The sequence below is a fragment of the Coregonus clupeaformis genome, chromosome 30 (assembly GCF_020615455.1).
Source record: "Coregonus clupeaformis isolate EN_2021a chromosome 30, ASM2061545v1, whole genome shotgun sequence".
In the NCBI taxonomy this organism is placed as follows: domain Eukaryota; kingdom Metazoa; phylum Chordata; class Actinopteri; order Salmoniformes; family Salmonidae; genus Coregonus; species Coregonus clupeaformis.
In genome coordinates, this window is record NC_059221.1 from 27603097 (window position 1) to 27617319 (window position 14223).

The 14223-nt window shown below is 44.5% G+C and overlaps 1 protein-coding gene and 1 long non-coding RNA gene across 2 annotated transcripts in view; one reads left to right on the forward strand and one right to left on the reverse strand.

The window, feature by feature from the left end:
- Positions 1 to 14223, forward strand: part of epha2b (eph receptor A2 b) — a 34696-nt gene that overhangs the window by 14584 nt on the left and 5889 nt on the right. Inside the window, exons 4-9 of the mRNA XM_041856199.2 lie at positions 2377 to 2532; positions 2794 to 3153; positions 3377 to 3504; positions 3802 to 3973; positions 13382 to 13481; positions 14094 to 14149. Coding sequence (XP_041712133.1) covers positions 2377 to 2532; positions 2794 to 3153; positions 3377 to 3504; positions 3802 to 3973; positions 13382 to 13481; positions 14094 to 14149 — 972 coding nt within the window. The remainder of the gene's footprint in view (positions 1 to 2376; positions 2533 to 2793; positions 3154 to 3376; positions 3505 to 3801; positions 3974 to 13381; positions 13482 to 14093; positions 14150 to 14223) is intronic.
- On the reverse strand, positions 6495 to 9730 carry LOC121545567. Its single transcript, XR_005996277.2, has 3 exons — positions 9392 to 9730; positions 7129 to 7247; positions 6495 to 6772 (listed from the first exon to the last, which is right to left on the reverse strand). It is a non-coding gene; the product is annotated as an uncharacterized LOC121545567 (long non-coding RNA).

Sequence of the window (14223 nt, forward strand, 5' to 3'; positions counted from 1 at the left end):
CATCAAACATGATATCATCCATCTATTGATATCATCCATCTACATGATATTATTCATCTATCCATCTACTTAAATTAGGGCCGCCGACTCTTCATGTCTGATAAAGCAATGAAGTCAACCTAGGTAAAGAGAGCTGGCTAAGGAAGGGCTGCTATTTGAGATTATTGGGACACAGCCCTATACCCCAGGCCCTGGAAATAGAATAACCAAAGTAAGCTGTGTGTGTGTGTGTGTTAGGTGAAGAGAACAGTAATCCTTCCTCTGAAGTCAGATTTCCTCTCCAAGTGTGTGTGTGTGATCATGTAAGGGGATATAGCAAGGACATGACCAGCAGCCATTGGAATGTTTTTGCAGCGTTTAAGGGTGGCCTTCTCATTTTCACTTTCCTCCATGAGAACCACAGAGATTTCACGACATCTTACTCTCAGATTCCCCTACTGTTGGTGCACAGCTGGAGCTTACCTGCAGCTCTCCCATTCTATTCTCCCACGTGTGAAATCAGCAGACATCTTATCTAAGCGATACGGTTTCATATCTGCACAGGGGTCTTTTTAAAAGACTGCTGAAGTATGCACATAATGGTTCCGCTCAGTTTTTCATTTTCTATCGCTCTTTCTGCTTTCTTTTCCCACTTGATTCTGGCTTGCTCTCTGTTTTCTCTCCTCTCCTCGTGAAGTATTGATGGCTGACATACTGTCCTGGAATGTGGGACAACTAGATGTATTAGTTTAGAGCGAGAGCGAGAAAAGGGGGATGGTTTAAAGGAAGAGTAGTAGTTCAAAAGTACACTGAACAAAAATATAAACGCAATATGTAAAGTGTTGGTCCCATGTTTCATGAGCTGAAAGAAAAGATCCCAGAAATGTTCCATACGCACAAAAAGCGTATTTCTCTTACATTTTGTGGACAAATTCGTTTGCCAAGATAATCCATCCACCTGACACGTGTGGCGTATCAAGAAGCTGATTAAACCGCATGATCATTACACAATAAAAGGCCACTCTAACATATGCAGTTTTGTCACACAACACAATGCAACAGATTTGAGGGTGCGTGCAATTGGCATGCTGATTGCAGGAATGTCCACCAAAGCTGTTCCCAGAGAATTTAATGTTAATTTCTCTACCATAAGCCGACTCCTAGGTCGTTTTAGAGAATTTGGCAGTACGTCCAACTGTCCTCACAACCGCAGACCACGTGTAACCACGTCAGCCCAGGACCTCCACATCCAGCTTTTTCACCTGCGGGATGGTCTGAGACGAGCCACCCGGACAGCTGATGAATCTGGGGGTTTGCATAACTGAAGGATTTCTGCACAAACTGTCAGAAACCGTCTCAGGGAAGCTCATCTGCGTGCTCGTCGTCCTCACCAGGGTCTTGACCTGACTGCAGTTTGGTGTCGTAACCAACTTCAGTGGGCAAATGCTCACCTTCAATGGCCACTGGCACGCTGGAGAAGTGTGCTCTTCATGGATTAATCCCGGTTTCAGCTGTACTGGAAAGATGGCTGACAGCGTGTATGGCGTCGTGTGGGCGAGCTGTTTGCTAATGTCAACCTTGTGAAGAGAGTGCCCCATGGTGGCGGTGGGGTTATGGTATGGGCAGGCATAAGCTACGGACAACGGACACAATTGCATTTTATCTATGGCAATTTGAATGCATAGAGATACTGTGACGAGATCCTGAGCCCCATTGTCATGCCATTCATCCACCGCCATCACCTCATGTTTCAGCATGATAATGCACGGCCCTATGTCGCAAGGATCTCTACACAATTCCTGGAGGCTGAAAATGTCTCAGTTCTTCCATGGCCTGCATACTCACCAGACAAGTCACCCATTGAGCATTTTTGGGATGCTCTGGATCGATGTGTATGACAGCGTGTTCCAGTTCCCACCAATATCCAGCAACTTCGCACAGCCATTGAAGAGGAGTGGGACATTCCACAGGCCACAATCAACAGCCTGATCAACTCTATGCAAAGGAGATGTGTCTCGCTGCATGAGGCAAATGGTAGTCACACCAGACACTGACTGGTTTTCTGATCCACGTCCCCTACTTAAAATACAATTTTAAAAAGTTATCTGTGACCAACAGATTCATATCTGTATTCCCAGTCATGTGAAATCCATAGATAAGGGCCTAATAAATGTATTTCAATTGACAGATTTTCTTATGAACTGTAAAATCTTTGAAATTGTTACATGTTGTGAACATAGGGCTCTGGTCAAAAGCAGTGCATTATATAGGGAATAAGTTGCCATTTGGGACGCACTGCATGTTTTCCTTGCCATAATTTCATTTGCAGTTTCTCAACTAGTTCCCCTCAGTTCCTCATGAAAGTCTCCCCTCCCTGTGTGTGTGTTGTGTTTTCAGAGTGTCAGCCAGGCTTCTTCAAAGCGTTTGTGTCCAGCGATGCATGCGAGCTGTGTCCTGTTAACACCAAGCTGCTGAGCTCCGGGGCACTGCGCTGCCCGTGTGCAGAATACTTCTATCGTGCTCCCGACGACCCAGCTACAGGGCCCTGCTCAGGTGAGGAGGAGGACATTTTGGAAAATGACTTTTTAGTGCACTGGTGGATCCTACACTGACAACGAATGAGAGATTTGCTTTTCATTGCGCTCAAGTGCTCTCTTGACCAAAATAATGACACTAAAAAGAAAATAAGATTAGAATGACCGTAAGCAAAAGAAAATCCCAGAATGCTACAGTGGTTAACATAATGTTAATGATGACATTAATTAATCATACATGAACTAACATGCTTCCATTTTCCTGCTCCTGTTTCCTCAGGCCTGCCCTCAGCGCCGCGAGAACTGGTCGCCATGACCACCCAGCTGGTGGCGGGCAAACTGCAGCTGTCATGGAGCCCGCCGGAGGACACGGGCGGCCGCAGTGACATCACCTACAGCGTGGAGTGCCGACGCTGCGAGGGCACCGCATGCCAGCCATGCGGGGAGAAGGTGCGCCTCGAGCCAGCCAGCTCAGGCCTGACGGACACCCGGGTGGCAGTGAGCGAGCTGGAGCCCCACCTCAACTACACGTTCACCGTGGAGGCCCACAGCGGAGTGTCGCTGTTCGCCAGCCAGGGGGCGCCACCCTCCAACAGGCCCCCGCCCACCAGCACATTGACCACTGCCCTGCACTACACAGGTGGGTCACCGTACTTGGGGGTGGTAGTAGTAGTAGTAGTAGAAACCTTGTATTATGTATGATCTGAAATGTAGTTGTTTGGCCTCATACAAGCATGATCACTAAATACTCCATCACACATAATGCAGTGAAAGCATTTCAAAAGCTCTTGGTCGGTTGAACCTGTGAAGGATATTGCACAAAGTCTCTGTAATTGTTAACATCTCCCCTCCTCCCTCCTCAGACCCCCCCAAGGTGACGTCCATGCGTCTGGACGAGCGGAGCCTCACCAGCCTTTCCCTGTCCTGGGCTGTAGCCCCCCGCAGGCCCCTGCCCCAGCCCACCCGCTACAAACTCACCTACCGCAAGAAGGTACAGTAAACCACCCACGCCACCACTAGCTGGTGAAAATGTTTGCACTGTTGTATTTGGATATGTCTTTTGATACATAATGAGTTAGAAAAGGAATGTTGTGGTAGTGCATGAAGAAAGGGGAAAAAAAAGCAAGATAGAAAATGAGAGGGGTTTCAGGGATGATAAACGCCACAGGGGGAGCAATACTGCATAACAAAACAGTGTACCTTATTATTACGATTCCTTACCGAAACACAGTGAACCAACATGACCTATCTCATCTTTCAATCCCCCCCGCTTCTCCAACTCTTCCAGGATGACAATCTGGATGTGACCACGTACACTGTTCTGATTCTGGAGAAGAGCTCTGTGCAGATCAGTGACTTGTCCCCAGGCACAGCCTACCTATTCAGGGTACAGGCCCTTAGCCCCGAGGGCAGCCCTGGAGGATCCAGCATGGAGGATGAATTTGAGACCCTGACTGAAGGTAAGGAAGACGGCCATATATCAGCTTAATAAGGAGAAGGGAGAATGAAGGGATGCTACAATATTTGAGATGATTGGGACACAGCCCAATACCCCAGGGCCTTGAAATGGAAGAACCTGTGTGGTGTGTGTGTGTGATGGTGGACCAAACCTGCTGTAATTAGAATTAAATTAATATAAATAAATCCACACATAGCTAAATAAATGAGCAAGGGAGAAATACAGAAATACTGACTAAAATGTATTAATTTTCTCTATGTATTTCTATTTTTGTTTTTTATATACATTTGTAAAGATTTCTAAAAGCATGTTTTTGCTTTGTCATTATGGGGTATTGTGTGTAGATTGATGAGGGAACATTTTCATTTAATTAATTTTAGAATAAGGCTGTAACGTAACAAAGTGGAAAAAGTCAAGGGGTCTGAATACTTTCCGAATGCACTGTATATATACAACGAGCAAAGTGATCACGCTGTTTGTATGTGGCTGCTATGAAAGTGAACTGTGTTTGAGGGTGATCAGGGATGTATTCATTCTGCCGATTCTGTTAAAATGTTTCTTAAACGGAATCAAACGAAACAGGGATCAACATACCTGAATTTGTTCAACAGAAACTCTAGTTTGCAACTGTTTGACTAATGATTACACCCTAGATCAGCTAGATGCAGGCGGTATTGAATGTGTTTCTGTCTGTCACCTTCATTACTCCAATTTTTCTCACGACCTGTGCACCTACGTTGTAAACTTTAATTCGTAGGCTAGGTTGTAGCAACCTCATGATGGGTATTGGGGAAATTAGAGTATCGTGTAGTAGCCAAAACTATTGATGTTACATTGAGCTGGGTGAATGGAATATGAATGACAGTCATCCAATATGCTGTGATAGAAATAAGGCCATGCTCATAATTTATTTTATTTTATTTTGATTGTTCTCACTCATCTTAAACGGCACCGACAGCCACTGGTACTGTAGGCTGATACCACATTTAATGGACACAATATCCATAGGTAAGGCTGTACAGTCGTGGTCAAAAGTTTTGAGAATGACACAAATACTAATTTTCACAAAGTCTGCTGCCTCAGTTTTGATGATGGCAATTTGCATATACTCCAGAATGTCATAAAGTGATCAGATGAATTGCAATGAATTGCAGAGTCCCTCTTTGCCATGAAAATGAACTTAATCCCAAAAAAACATTTCCACTGCATTTCAGCCCTGCCACAAAAGGACCAGCTGCCATCATGTCAATGATTCTCTCATTAACACAGGTGAGAGTGTTGACGAGGACAAGGCTGGAGATCACTCTGTCATGCTGGTTGAGTTAGAATAACAGACTGGAAGCTTTAAAAGGAGGGTGGTGCTTGAAATCATTGTTCTTCCTCTGTTAACCATGGTTACCTGCAAGGAAACATGTGCCGTCATCATTGCTTTGCACAAAAAGGGCTTCACAGGCAAGGATATTGCTGCTAGTAAGATTGCACCTAAATCAACCATTTATCGGATCAAGGAGAGAGGTTCAATTGTTGTGAAGAAGGCGTCAGGGCGCCCAAGAAAGTCCAGCAAACGCAAGGACCGTCTCCTAAAGTTGATTCAGCTGCGGGATCGGGGCACCACCAGTGCAGAGCTTGCTCAGGAATGGCAGCAGGCAGGTGTGAGTGCATCTGCATGCACAGTGAGGCGAAGACTTTTGGAGGATGGCCTGGTGTCAAGAAGGGCAGCAAAGAAGCCACTTCTCTCCAGGAAAAACATCAGGGACAGACTGATATTCTGCAAAAGGTACAGGGATTGGACTGCTGAGGACTGGGGTAAAGTCATTTTCTCTGATGAATCCCCTTTCCGATTGTTTGGGGCATCCGGAAAACACCTTGTCCGGAGAAGACAAGGTGAGCGCTACCATCAGTCCTGTGTCATGCCAACAGTAAAGCATCCTGAGACCATTCATGTGTGGGGTTGCTTCTCAGCCAAGGGAGTGGGCTCACTCACAATTTTGCCTAAGAACACAGCCATGAATAAAGAATGGTACCAACACATCCTCTGAGAGCAACTTCTCCCAACCATCCAAGAACAGTTTGGTGAAGACCAATGCCTTTTCCAGCATGATGGAGCACCTTGCCATAAGGCAAAAGTGATAACTAAGTGGCTCGGGGAACAAAACATCGACATTTTGGGCCATGGCCAGGAAACTCCCCAGACCTTAATCCCATTGAGAACTTGTGGTCGATCCTCAAGAGGCGGGTGGACAAACAAAAACCCACAAATTCTGACAAACTCCAAGCATTGATTATGCAAGAATGGGCTGCCATCAGTCAGGATGTGGCCCAGAAGTTAATTGACAGCATGCCAGGGCGGATTGCAGAGGTCTTGAAAAAGAAGGGTCAACACTGCAAATATTGACTCTTTGCATAAACTTAATGTAATTGTCAATAAAAGCCTTTGACACTTATGGAATGCTTGTAATTATACTTCAGTATACCATAGTAACATCTGACAAAAATATCTCATAACACTGAAGCAGCGAACTTTGTGAAGACCAATACTTGTGTCATTCTCAAAACTTTTGACCACGACTGTACATTGCAATATGAATGTCCAATACGCACAAAAGACTGACTGGGGAGGTGATTTCCCAGTCAAAGCCCTTCAATATAATGAGCTACAACGGTAATATTTGGTCCTCCCCAAAATGTGGCCTTTGAAAGCCTTGATAGTTGCATCCTTCCTCAGGGAACTGTCTGCTGATAGCTTACAACAGGATTTTTTGATGTGCTGCTCTAGAGTTCCATAGCCCAGCAGACTCACCTAGAGGAAAGTGGGATGGACACATGTTAGTTTTGATAGAAGTCTGGGAGACTCTTACAGTGTGGAGAGAGCATGAGTTTTGGCATGAGTACAGTAAAACCAATCCAACCAGTGGCTCTGTATAATATGTTATCACACAGGCAGACTGCCACAGTGAAGGAGGTTTACATAGTGCATCAAGTATACTATTATGAGTGTAGCTTACTTCTCTGTGCTCTGGAGATATTTCAGGTAGTTGGTCAGAAGGCTCTGGAGGTCCTTGGACCATTCTGTCTGTAGCATCTGGAGAGCGATTGCTCAGGGCCTCCTTTCTAGTATCATGCAATGTAAAGGAAAACAAGAATATCATGACTTACTGACAGAGTGCTGCATGTTCCTGCTAGTAGCAAGCATCAACCTGGATGCAGAGAAATGTCCTGCCTTGTAGTATGGTTGCGTCCATCTCCACCAGGCTCCAATAAATCAGATGACAAACCTGCAGAGATTAACAAAATAAAATGGTACCTGTATTTAGGATTCATGTATCACTGTCTATTTCACATTAATGTACAGCGTATTCGGAAAGTATTCAGACCCCTTGACCTTTTCCACATTTTGTTACGTTACAGCCTTATTCTAACATTGATTAAATCGTTTTCCCCCCTCAATCTACACACAATACCCCATAATGACAAAGCAAAAACAGTTTTTTAGAATTTTTTGCAAATGTATAAGAACATTAAAACATATCACATTTACATAAGAATTTAGACCCTTTACTCAGTACTTTGTTGAAGCACCTTTTGGCAGCGATTAAAGCCTTGGGTCTTCTTGGGTATGACGCTACAAGCTTGGCACACCTGTATTTGGGGAGTTTCTCCCATTCTTCTCTGCAGTTCCTCTCAAGCTCTGTCAGGTTGGATGGGGAGCGTCGCTGCACAGCTATTTTCAGGTTTCTCAAGAGATGTTCTATCAGGTATAAGTCCGGGCTCTGGCTGGGCCACTCAAGGACATTCAGAGACTTGTCCTGAAGCCACTCCTGTGTTGTCTTGGCTGTGTGCTTTGGGTCGTTGTCCTGTTGGAAGGAGAACCTTCACCCCAGTCTGAGGTCCTGAGCGCTCTGGAGCAGGTTTTCATCAAGGATCTCTCTGTACTTTGCGCCGTTCATCTTTCCGTCGATCCTGACTAGTCTCCCTGCCGTTGAAAGGGATGGTGCCGGGTTTCTTCCGGATGTGACGCTTGGCATTCAGGCCAAAGAGTTCAATCTTGGTTTCATCAGACCAGAGAATCTTGTTTCTCATGGTCTGAGAGTCTTTAGGTGCCTTTTGGCAATCTCCAAGTGGGCTGTAATGTGCCTTTTACTGAGGAGTAGCTTCCGTCTGGCCACTACCATAGAGGCCTGATTGGTGGAGTGCTGCAGAGATGGTTGTCCTTCTGGAAGGTTTCCCATTGCCACAGAGGAACTCTGGAGCTCTGTCAGAGTGACCTTCGGGTTCTTGGTCACCTCCCTGACCAAGTCCCTTCTCCCCCGATTGCTCAGTTTGGCCGGGCGGCCAGCTCTAGGAAGAGTCTTGGTGGTTCTTAACTTCTTCCGTTTAAGAATGATGGAGGCCACTGTGTTCTTGGGGACCTTCAATGCTGCAGAAATGTTTTGGTACCCTTCTCCAGATCTATGCCTCGACACAATCCTGTCTAGGAGCTCTACGGACAATTCCTACGACCTAATGGCTTGGTTTTTGCTCTGACATGCACGGTCAACTGTGGGACCTTTATAGACAGGTGTGTTCCTTTTCAAAATCATGTCCAATCAAGTTGTAGAAACATCTCAAGGATGATCAATGGAAACAGGATGCACCTGAGCTCAATTTCAAGTCTCATAGCAAAGGGTCTGAATACTTATGTAAATAAAGTATTTAAGTTATTTATTTATTTTTGAATTTGTAAATATTTCTAAACCTGCTTTCGCTTTGTCATCATGGGGTATTGTGTGTAGATTGATTAGGAAATTGTTTTATTTAGTCCATTTTAGAATAAGGCTGTACCGTAACAATGTGGAAAAAGTCAAGGGGTCTGAATACTTTCCGAATGCACTGTATGTACATAACAACAATAGATCTAATTAAAACTATGCATGCCATTTTGTGATAACAGCTATGACAAATTACATGGCATACGTGAATTTATAGCTAGCTAAAATATTCTTTATTTTGGGACCACATCTCATCTCACTAAGAATTGCAAAGGCGAACAGCAAATTCCGCTATTGTGGCTAATCAGTATTGTGGCTAGCTTCACATAGGTGACTTATTCCATCATGACCATGCTCCTCCTTATTTGACTGTAGTTAGCTAGCTGCTAGCTTATTAAGTATCCACTCTATTGCTTAAGTGATCTAGTTAACGTGAGCTAGCCAACATGCATTGCTTATGTTATGCCACGATCCTGCTTGCTTTACATCTGACAGATATTTAGCTACCATAGCTAGCTAGATAAGAATGGTTTATGATAATTGCAGTTTAGTTCATTATCTAGCTAGCTAAGTGTAAAACTGAGTCTGGCTGTAAAACGCAGCTAGTTAGCCAACTTGACTTTCAGTCGTAGCCAAGCTAGCTAGCTTGATATTCAGTAACGTTAGCTTACCATGCTTTTCTGGCCAACTGGACATTCCTCTCGCCCATCCCGGTCGACTCCTCCTTTCCTACTCCCGTCTCTTGGTCTTCTTCTACGTTCAAAACGATATGGCTGTAGTGCGGTGGCTTATTGTCAAAAGCAACCCACTCCTAACACAGCCACCTGGTACAGGCAGGCAGCCAGTGGCTCAGTGTTCCAAAACTGTTCACCTGTTTCTATGTCGAGCAAGGACAATGTTAAATTAGTTATTTTTGTGTGTTTTTATGGTGCGCGTCCGGCACAGCAGCATATAATAGATTTTTATCTCCAAAAGTGACATATTGATGAGTAGCTATATGCGCTTCACATTATTGTTTGGGGGCTGCTAATGTGAAACATGGCATTTTAAACTCTGAACACGTTCTGTCATACTGAATGCAGCCCAGGCAAATGCAGTCGATCAATGCGCCATCGCATTGATCAATCAATGGTGTGTTAGATATCACCCACATACGTTTGCTTTAACCCCACCTCATCGTATTGGAGGAAGAAATACAGTGAGGGGAAAAAAGTATTTGATCCCCTGCTGATTTTGTACGTTTGCCCACTGACAAAGTCTATCATTTTAATGGTAGGTTTATTTGAACAGTGAGAGACAGAATAACAACAAAAAAAATCCAGAAAAACGCATGTCAAAAATGTTATAAATTGATTTGCATTTTAATGAGGGAAATAAGTATTTGACCCCTCTGCAAAACATTACTTAGTACTTGGTGGCAAAACCCTTGTTGGCAATCACAGAGGTCAGACATTTCTTGTAGTTGGCCACCAGGTTTGCACACATCTCAGGAGGGATTTTGTCCCACTCCTCTTTGCAGATCTTCTCCAAGTCATTAAGGTTTCGAGGCTGACGTTTGGCAACTCAAACCTTCAGCTCCCTCCACAGATTTTCTATGGGATTAAGGTCTGGAGACTGGTTAGGCCACTCCAGGACCTTAATGTGTTTCTTCTTGAGCCACTCCTTTGTTGCCTTGGCCGTGTGTTTTGGGTCATTGTCATGCTGGAATACCCATCCACGACCCATTTTCAATGCCCTGGCTGAGGGAAGGAGGTTCTCACCCAAGATTTGACGGTACATGGCCCCGTCCATCGTCCCTTTGATGCGGTGAAGTTGTCCTGTCCCCTTAGCAGAAAAACACCCCCAAAGCATAATGTTTCCACCTGCATGTTTGACGGTGGGGATGGTGTTCTTGGGGTCATAGGCAGCATTCCTCCTCCTCCAAACACGGCGAGTTGATTTGATGCCAAAGAGCTCCATTTTGGTCTCATCTGACCACAACACTTTCACCCAGTTCTCCTCTGAATCATTCAGATGTTCATTGGCAAACTTCAGACGGGCCTGTATATGTGCTTTCTTGCTTTCTTGAGCAGGGGACCTTGCGGGCGCTGCAGGATTTCAGTCCTTCACGGCGTAGTGTGTTACCAATTGTTTTCTTGGTGACTATGGTCCCAGCTGCCTTGAGATCATTGACAAGATCCTCCCGTGTAGTTCTGGGCTGATTCCTCACCGTTCTCATGATCATTGCAACTTCACGAGGTGAGATCTTGCATGGAGCCCCAGGCCGAGGGAGATTGACAGTTCTTTTGCGTTTCTTCCATTTGCGAATAATCGCACCAACTGTTGTCACCTTCTCACCAAGCTGCTTGGCGATGGTCTTGTAGCCCATTCCAGCCTTGTGTAGATCTACAATGTTGTCCCTGACATCCTTGGAGAGCTCTTTGGTCTTGGCCATGGTGGAGAGTTTGGAATCTGATTGATTGATTGCTTCTGTGGACAGGTGTCTTTTATACAGGTAACAAGCTGAGATTAGGAGCACTCCCTTTAAGAGTGTGCTCCTAATCTCAGCTTGTTACCGATATAAAAGACACCTGGGAGCCAGAAATATTTCTGATTGAGAGGGGTCAAATACTTAGTGGGGAGAACAAGTATTTGATACACTGCCGATTTTGCAGGTTTTCCTACTTACAAAGCATGTAGAGGTCTGTCATTTTTATCATAGGTACACTTCAACTGTGAGAGACGGAATCTAAAACAAAAATCCAGAAAATCACATTGTATGATTTTTAAGTAATTAATTTACATTTTATTGCATGACATAAGTATTTGATACATCAGAAAAGCAGAACTTAATATTTGGTACAGAAACCTTTGTTTGCAATTACAGAGATCATACGTTTCCTGTAGGTCTTGACCAGGTTTGCACACACTGCAGCAGGGATTTTGGCCCACTCCTCCATACAGACCTTCTCCAGATCCTTCAGGTTTCGGGGCTGTTGCTGGGCAATACGGACTTTCAGCTCCCTCCAAATATGTTCTATTGGGATCAGGTCTGGAGACTGGCTAGGCCACTCCAGGACCTTGAGATGCTTCTTACGGAGCCACTCCTTAGTTGCCCTGGCTGTGTGTTTCGGGTCGTTGTCATGCTGGAAGACCCAGCCACAACCCATCTTCAATGCTCTTACTGAGGGAAGGAGGTTGTTGGCCAAGATTTCGCGATAAATGGCCCCATCCATCCTCCCCTCAATACGGTGCAGTCGTCCTGTCCTCTTTGCAGAAAAGCATCCCCAAAGAATGATGTTTCCACCTCCATGCTTCACGGTTGGGATGGTGTTCTTGGGGTTGTACTCATCCTTCTTCTTCCTCCAAACACGGCGAGTGGAGTTTAGACCAAAAAGCTCTATTTTTGTCTCATCAGACCACATGACCTTTTCCCATTCCTCCTCTGGATCATCCAGATGGTCATTGGCAAACTTCAGACGGGCCTGGACATGCGCTGGCTTGAGCAGGGGGACCTTGCGTGCGCTGCAGGATTTTAATCCATGACGGCGTAGTGTGTTACTAATGGTTTTCTTTGAGACTGTGGTCCCAGCTCTCTTCAGGTCATTGACCAGGTCCTGCCGTGTAGTTCTGGGCTGATCCCTCACCTTCCTCATGATCATTGGTGCCCCACGAGGTGAGATCTTGCATGGAGCCCCAGACCGAGGGTGATTGACCGTCATCTTGAACTTCTTCCATTTTCTAATAATTGCGCCAACAGTTGTTGCCTTCTCACCAAGCTGCTTGCCTATTGTCCTGTAGCCCATCCCAGCCTTGTGCAGGTCTACAATTTTATCCCTGATGTCCTTACACAGCTCTCTGGTCTTGGCCATTGTGGAGAGGTTGGAGTCTGTTTGATTGAGTGTGTGGACAGGTGTCTTTTATACAGGTAACGAGTTCAAACAGGTGCAGTTAATACCGGTAATGAGTGGAGAACAGGAGGGCTTCTTAAAGAAAAACTAACAGGTCTCTGAGAGCTGGAATTCTTACTGGTTGGTAGGTGATCAAATACTTATGTCATGAAATAAAATGCAAATTAATTACTTAAAAATCATACAATGTGATTTTCTGGATTTTTGTTTTAGATTCCGTCTCTCACAGTTGAAGTGTACCTATGATAAAAATTACAGACCTCTACATGCTTTGTAAGTAGGAAAACCTGCAAAATCGGCAGTGTATCATACTTGTTCTCCCCACTGTATTTCCCTCATTAAAATGCAAATCAATTTATAACATTTTTGACATGTGTTTTTCTGGATTTTTTTGTTGTTATTCTGTCTCTCACTGTTCAAATAAACCTACCATTTAAAATGATAGACTGATCATTTCTTTGTCAGTGGGCAAATGTACAAAATCAGCAGGGGATCAAATACTTTTTTCCCTCACTGTACACATAAATAAATGAAGAGATGATGTAAATAAATAAAATGAGTGGGATTAATTATTTATATAATTGTATCTATTTATGTGCATTTATTGATGTATGTATCTATTTATGTGTGCATTTAATTATTAATTTAATTCTAATTACGGCAGCTTTGGTCCTCCATTGTATGTGTGTGTGCATGTTTGTGCTAAAATCAGTGGTGTGTGTGTGTCAGTGTGTTACCATTGTATAAGTGTTTGTTGTTGATGTGCCACAGTGCCACTGGCCCAGAGCAACACGGGGGTCATATTCGGAGCAGCGGTTGGCGGAGCGGCCATGTTGATGATTGTGGTGGTCGTCCTGCTCGTACGCAAACGGTCAGCAACAACCTCCTTTTCCCCCCTCCGCCCCTCATACCTTTTTTTAAGCATGTTCATAACATTCACCCCTTCACTGGTTTCCTTTCTCATTCTTCCCTTTCCTTTGCCAATGCTTCAAATGGTCTTTCCTTTTAGCCACCTCTCCACCTCTCTCTCCCCTTTTACTTTTGCTACTCTCTCTCTCTATCTGTTATCCAGCACTCACTAGGGGAGAATTGGTGTTGAGTACAGCTTGTCATTGCTCAGTGAGTGTACTCTAACAAGTAGTGGATTTGAATTGAAGCGGGCCCAAGTGGCACATTGTTTTCGGATAAGAGCTGGTCGGCTCTTTCTGTGGCAGGCTGTAGCAGCTAGAGGTGATCCTGCTCCTTCAGCACAGCAGCACACCGCCATCTGTGTCCTTCAGTCTGTCTCTGACACAGCTTAGCAAACACCCACAGGCTCCAGTCTTTTATCAAAGTGTTCCCTCAGTGAATCGAGGCGGCATACACCAATGACTTAGGCGCCTTTTGAAACTAGCTGGAAATGAAAGGATACAAAGAGAATCGGACCATTTGTGTTTTGGCGCGAGATGAAAGTTACTGATTATGTTTATTTTCTGTTATTCAGGAGAAGGAACTCTCATACAAGACAAGGACCAGAGGATACTTACTTCTCTAGCTCAGGTAGACAAAAGTAAAGAAGTACCCCTCTGTCTGTCATATATTTATATAGTTCTTTCACTAACATCCATCTATTC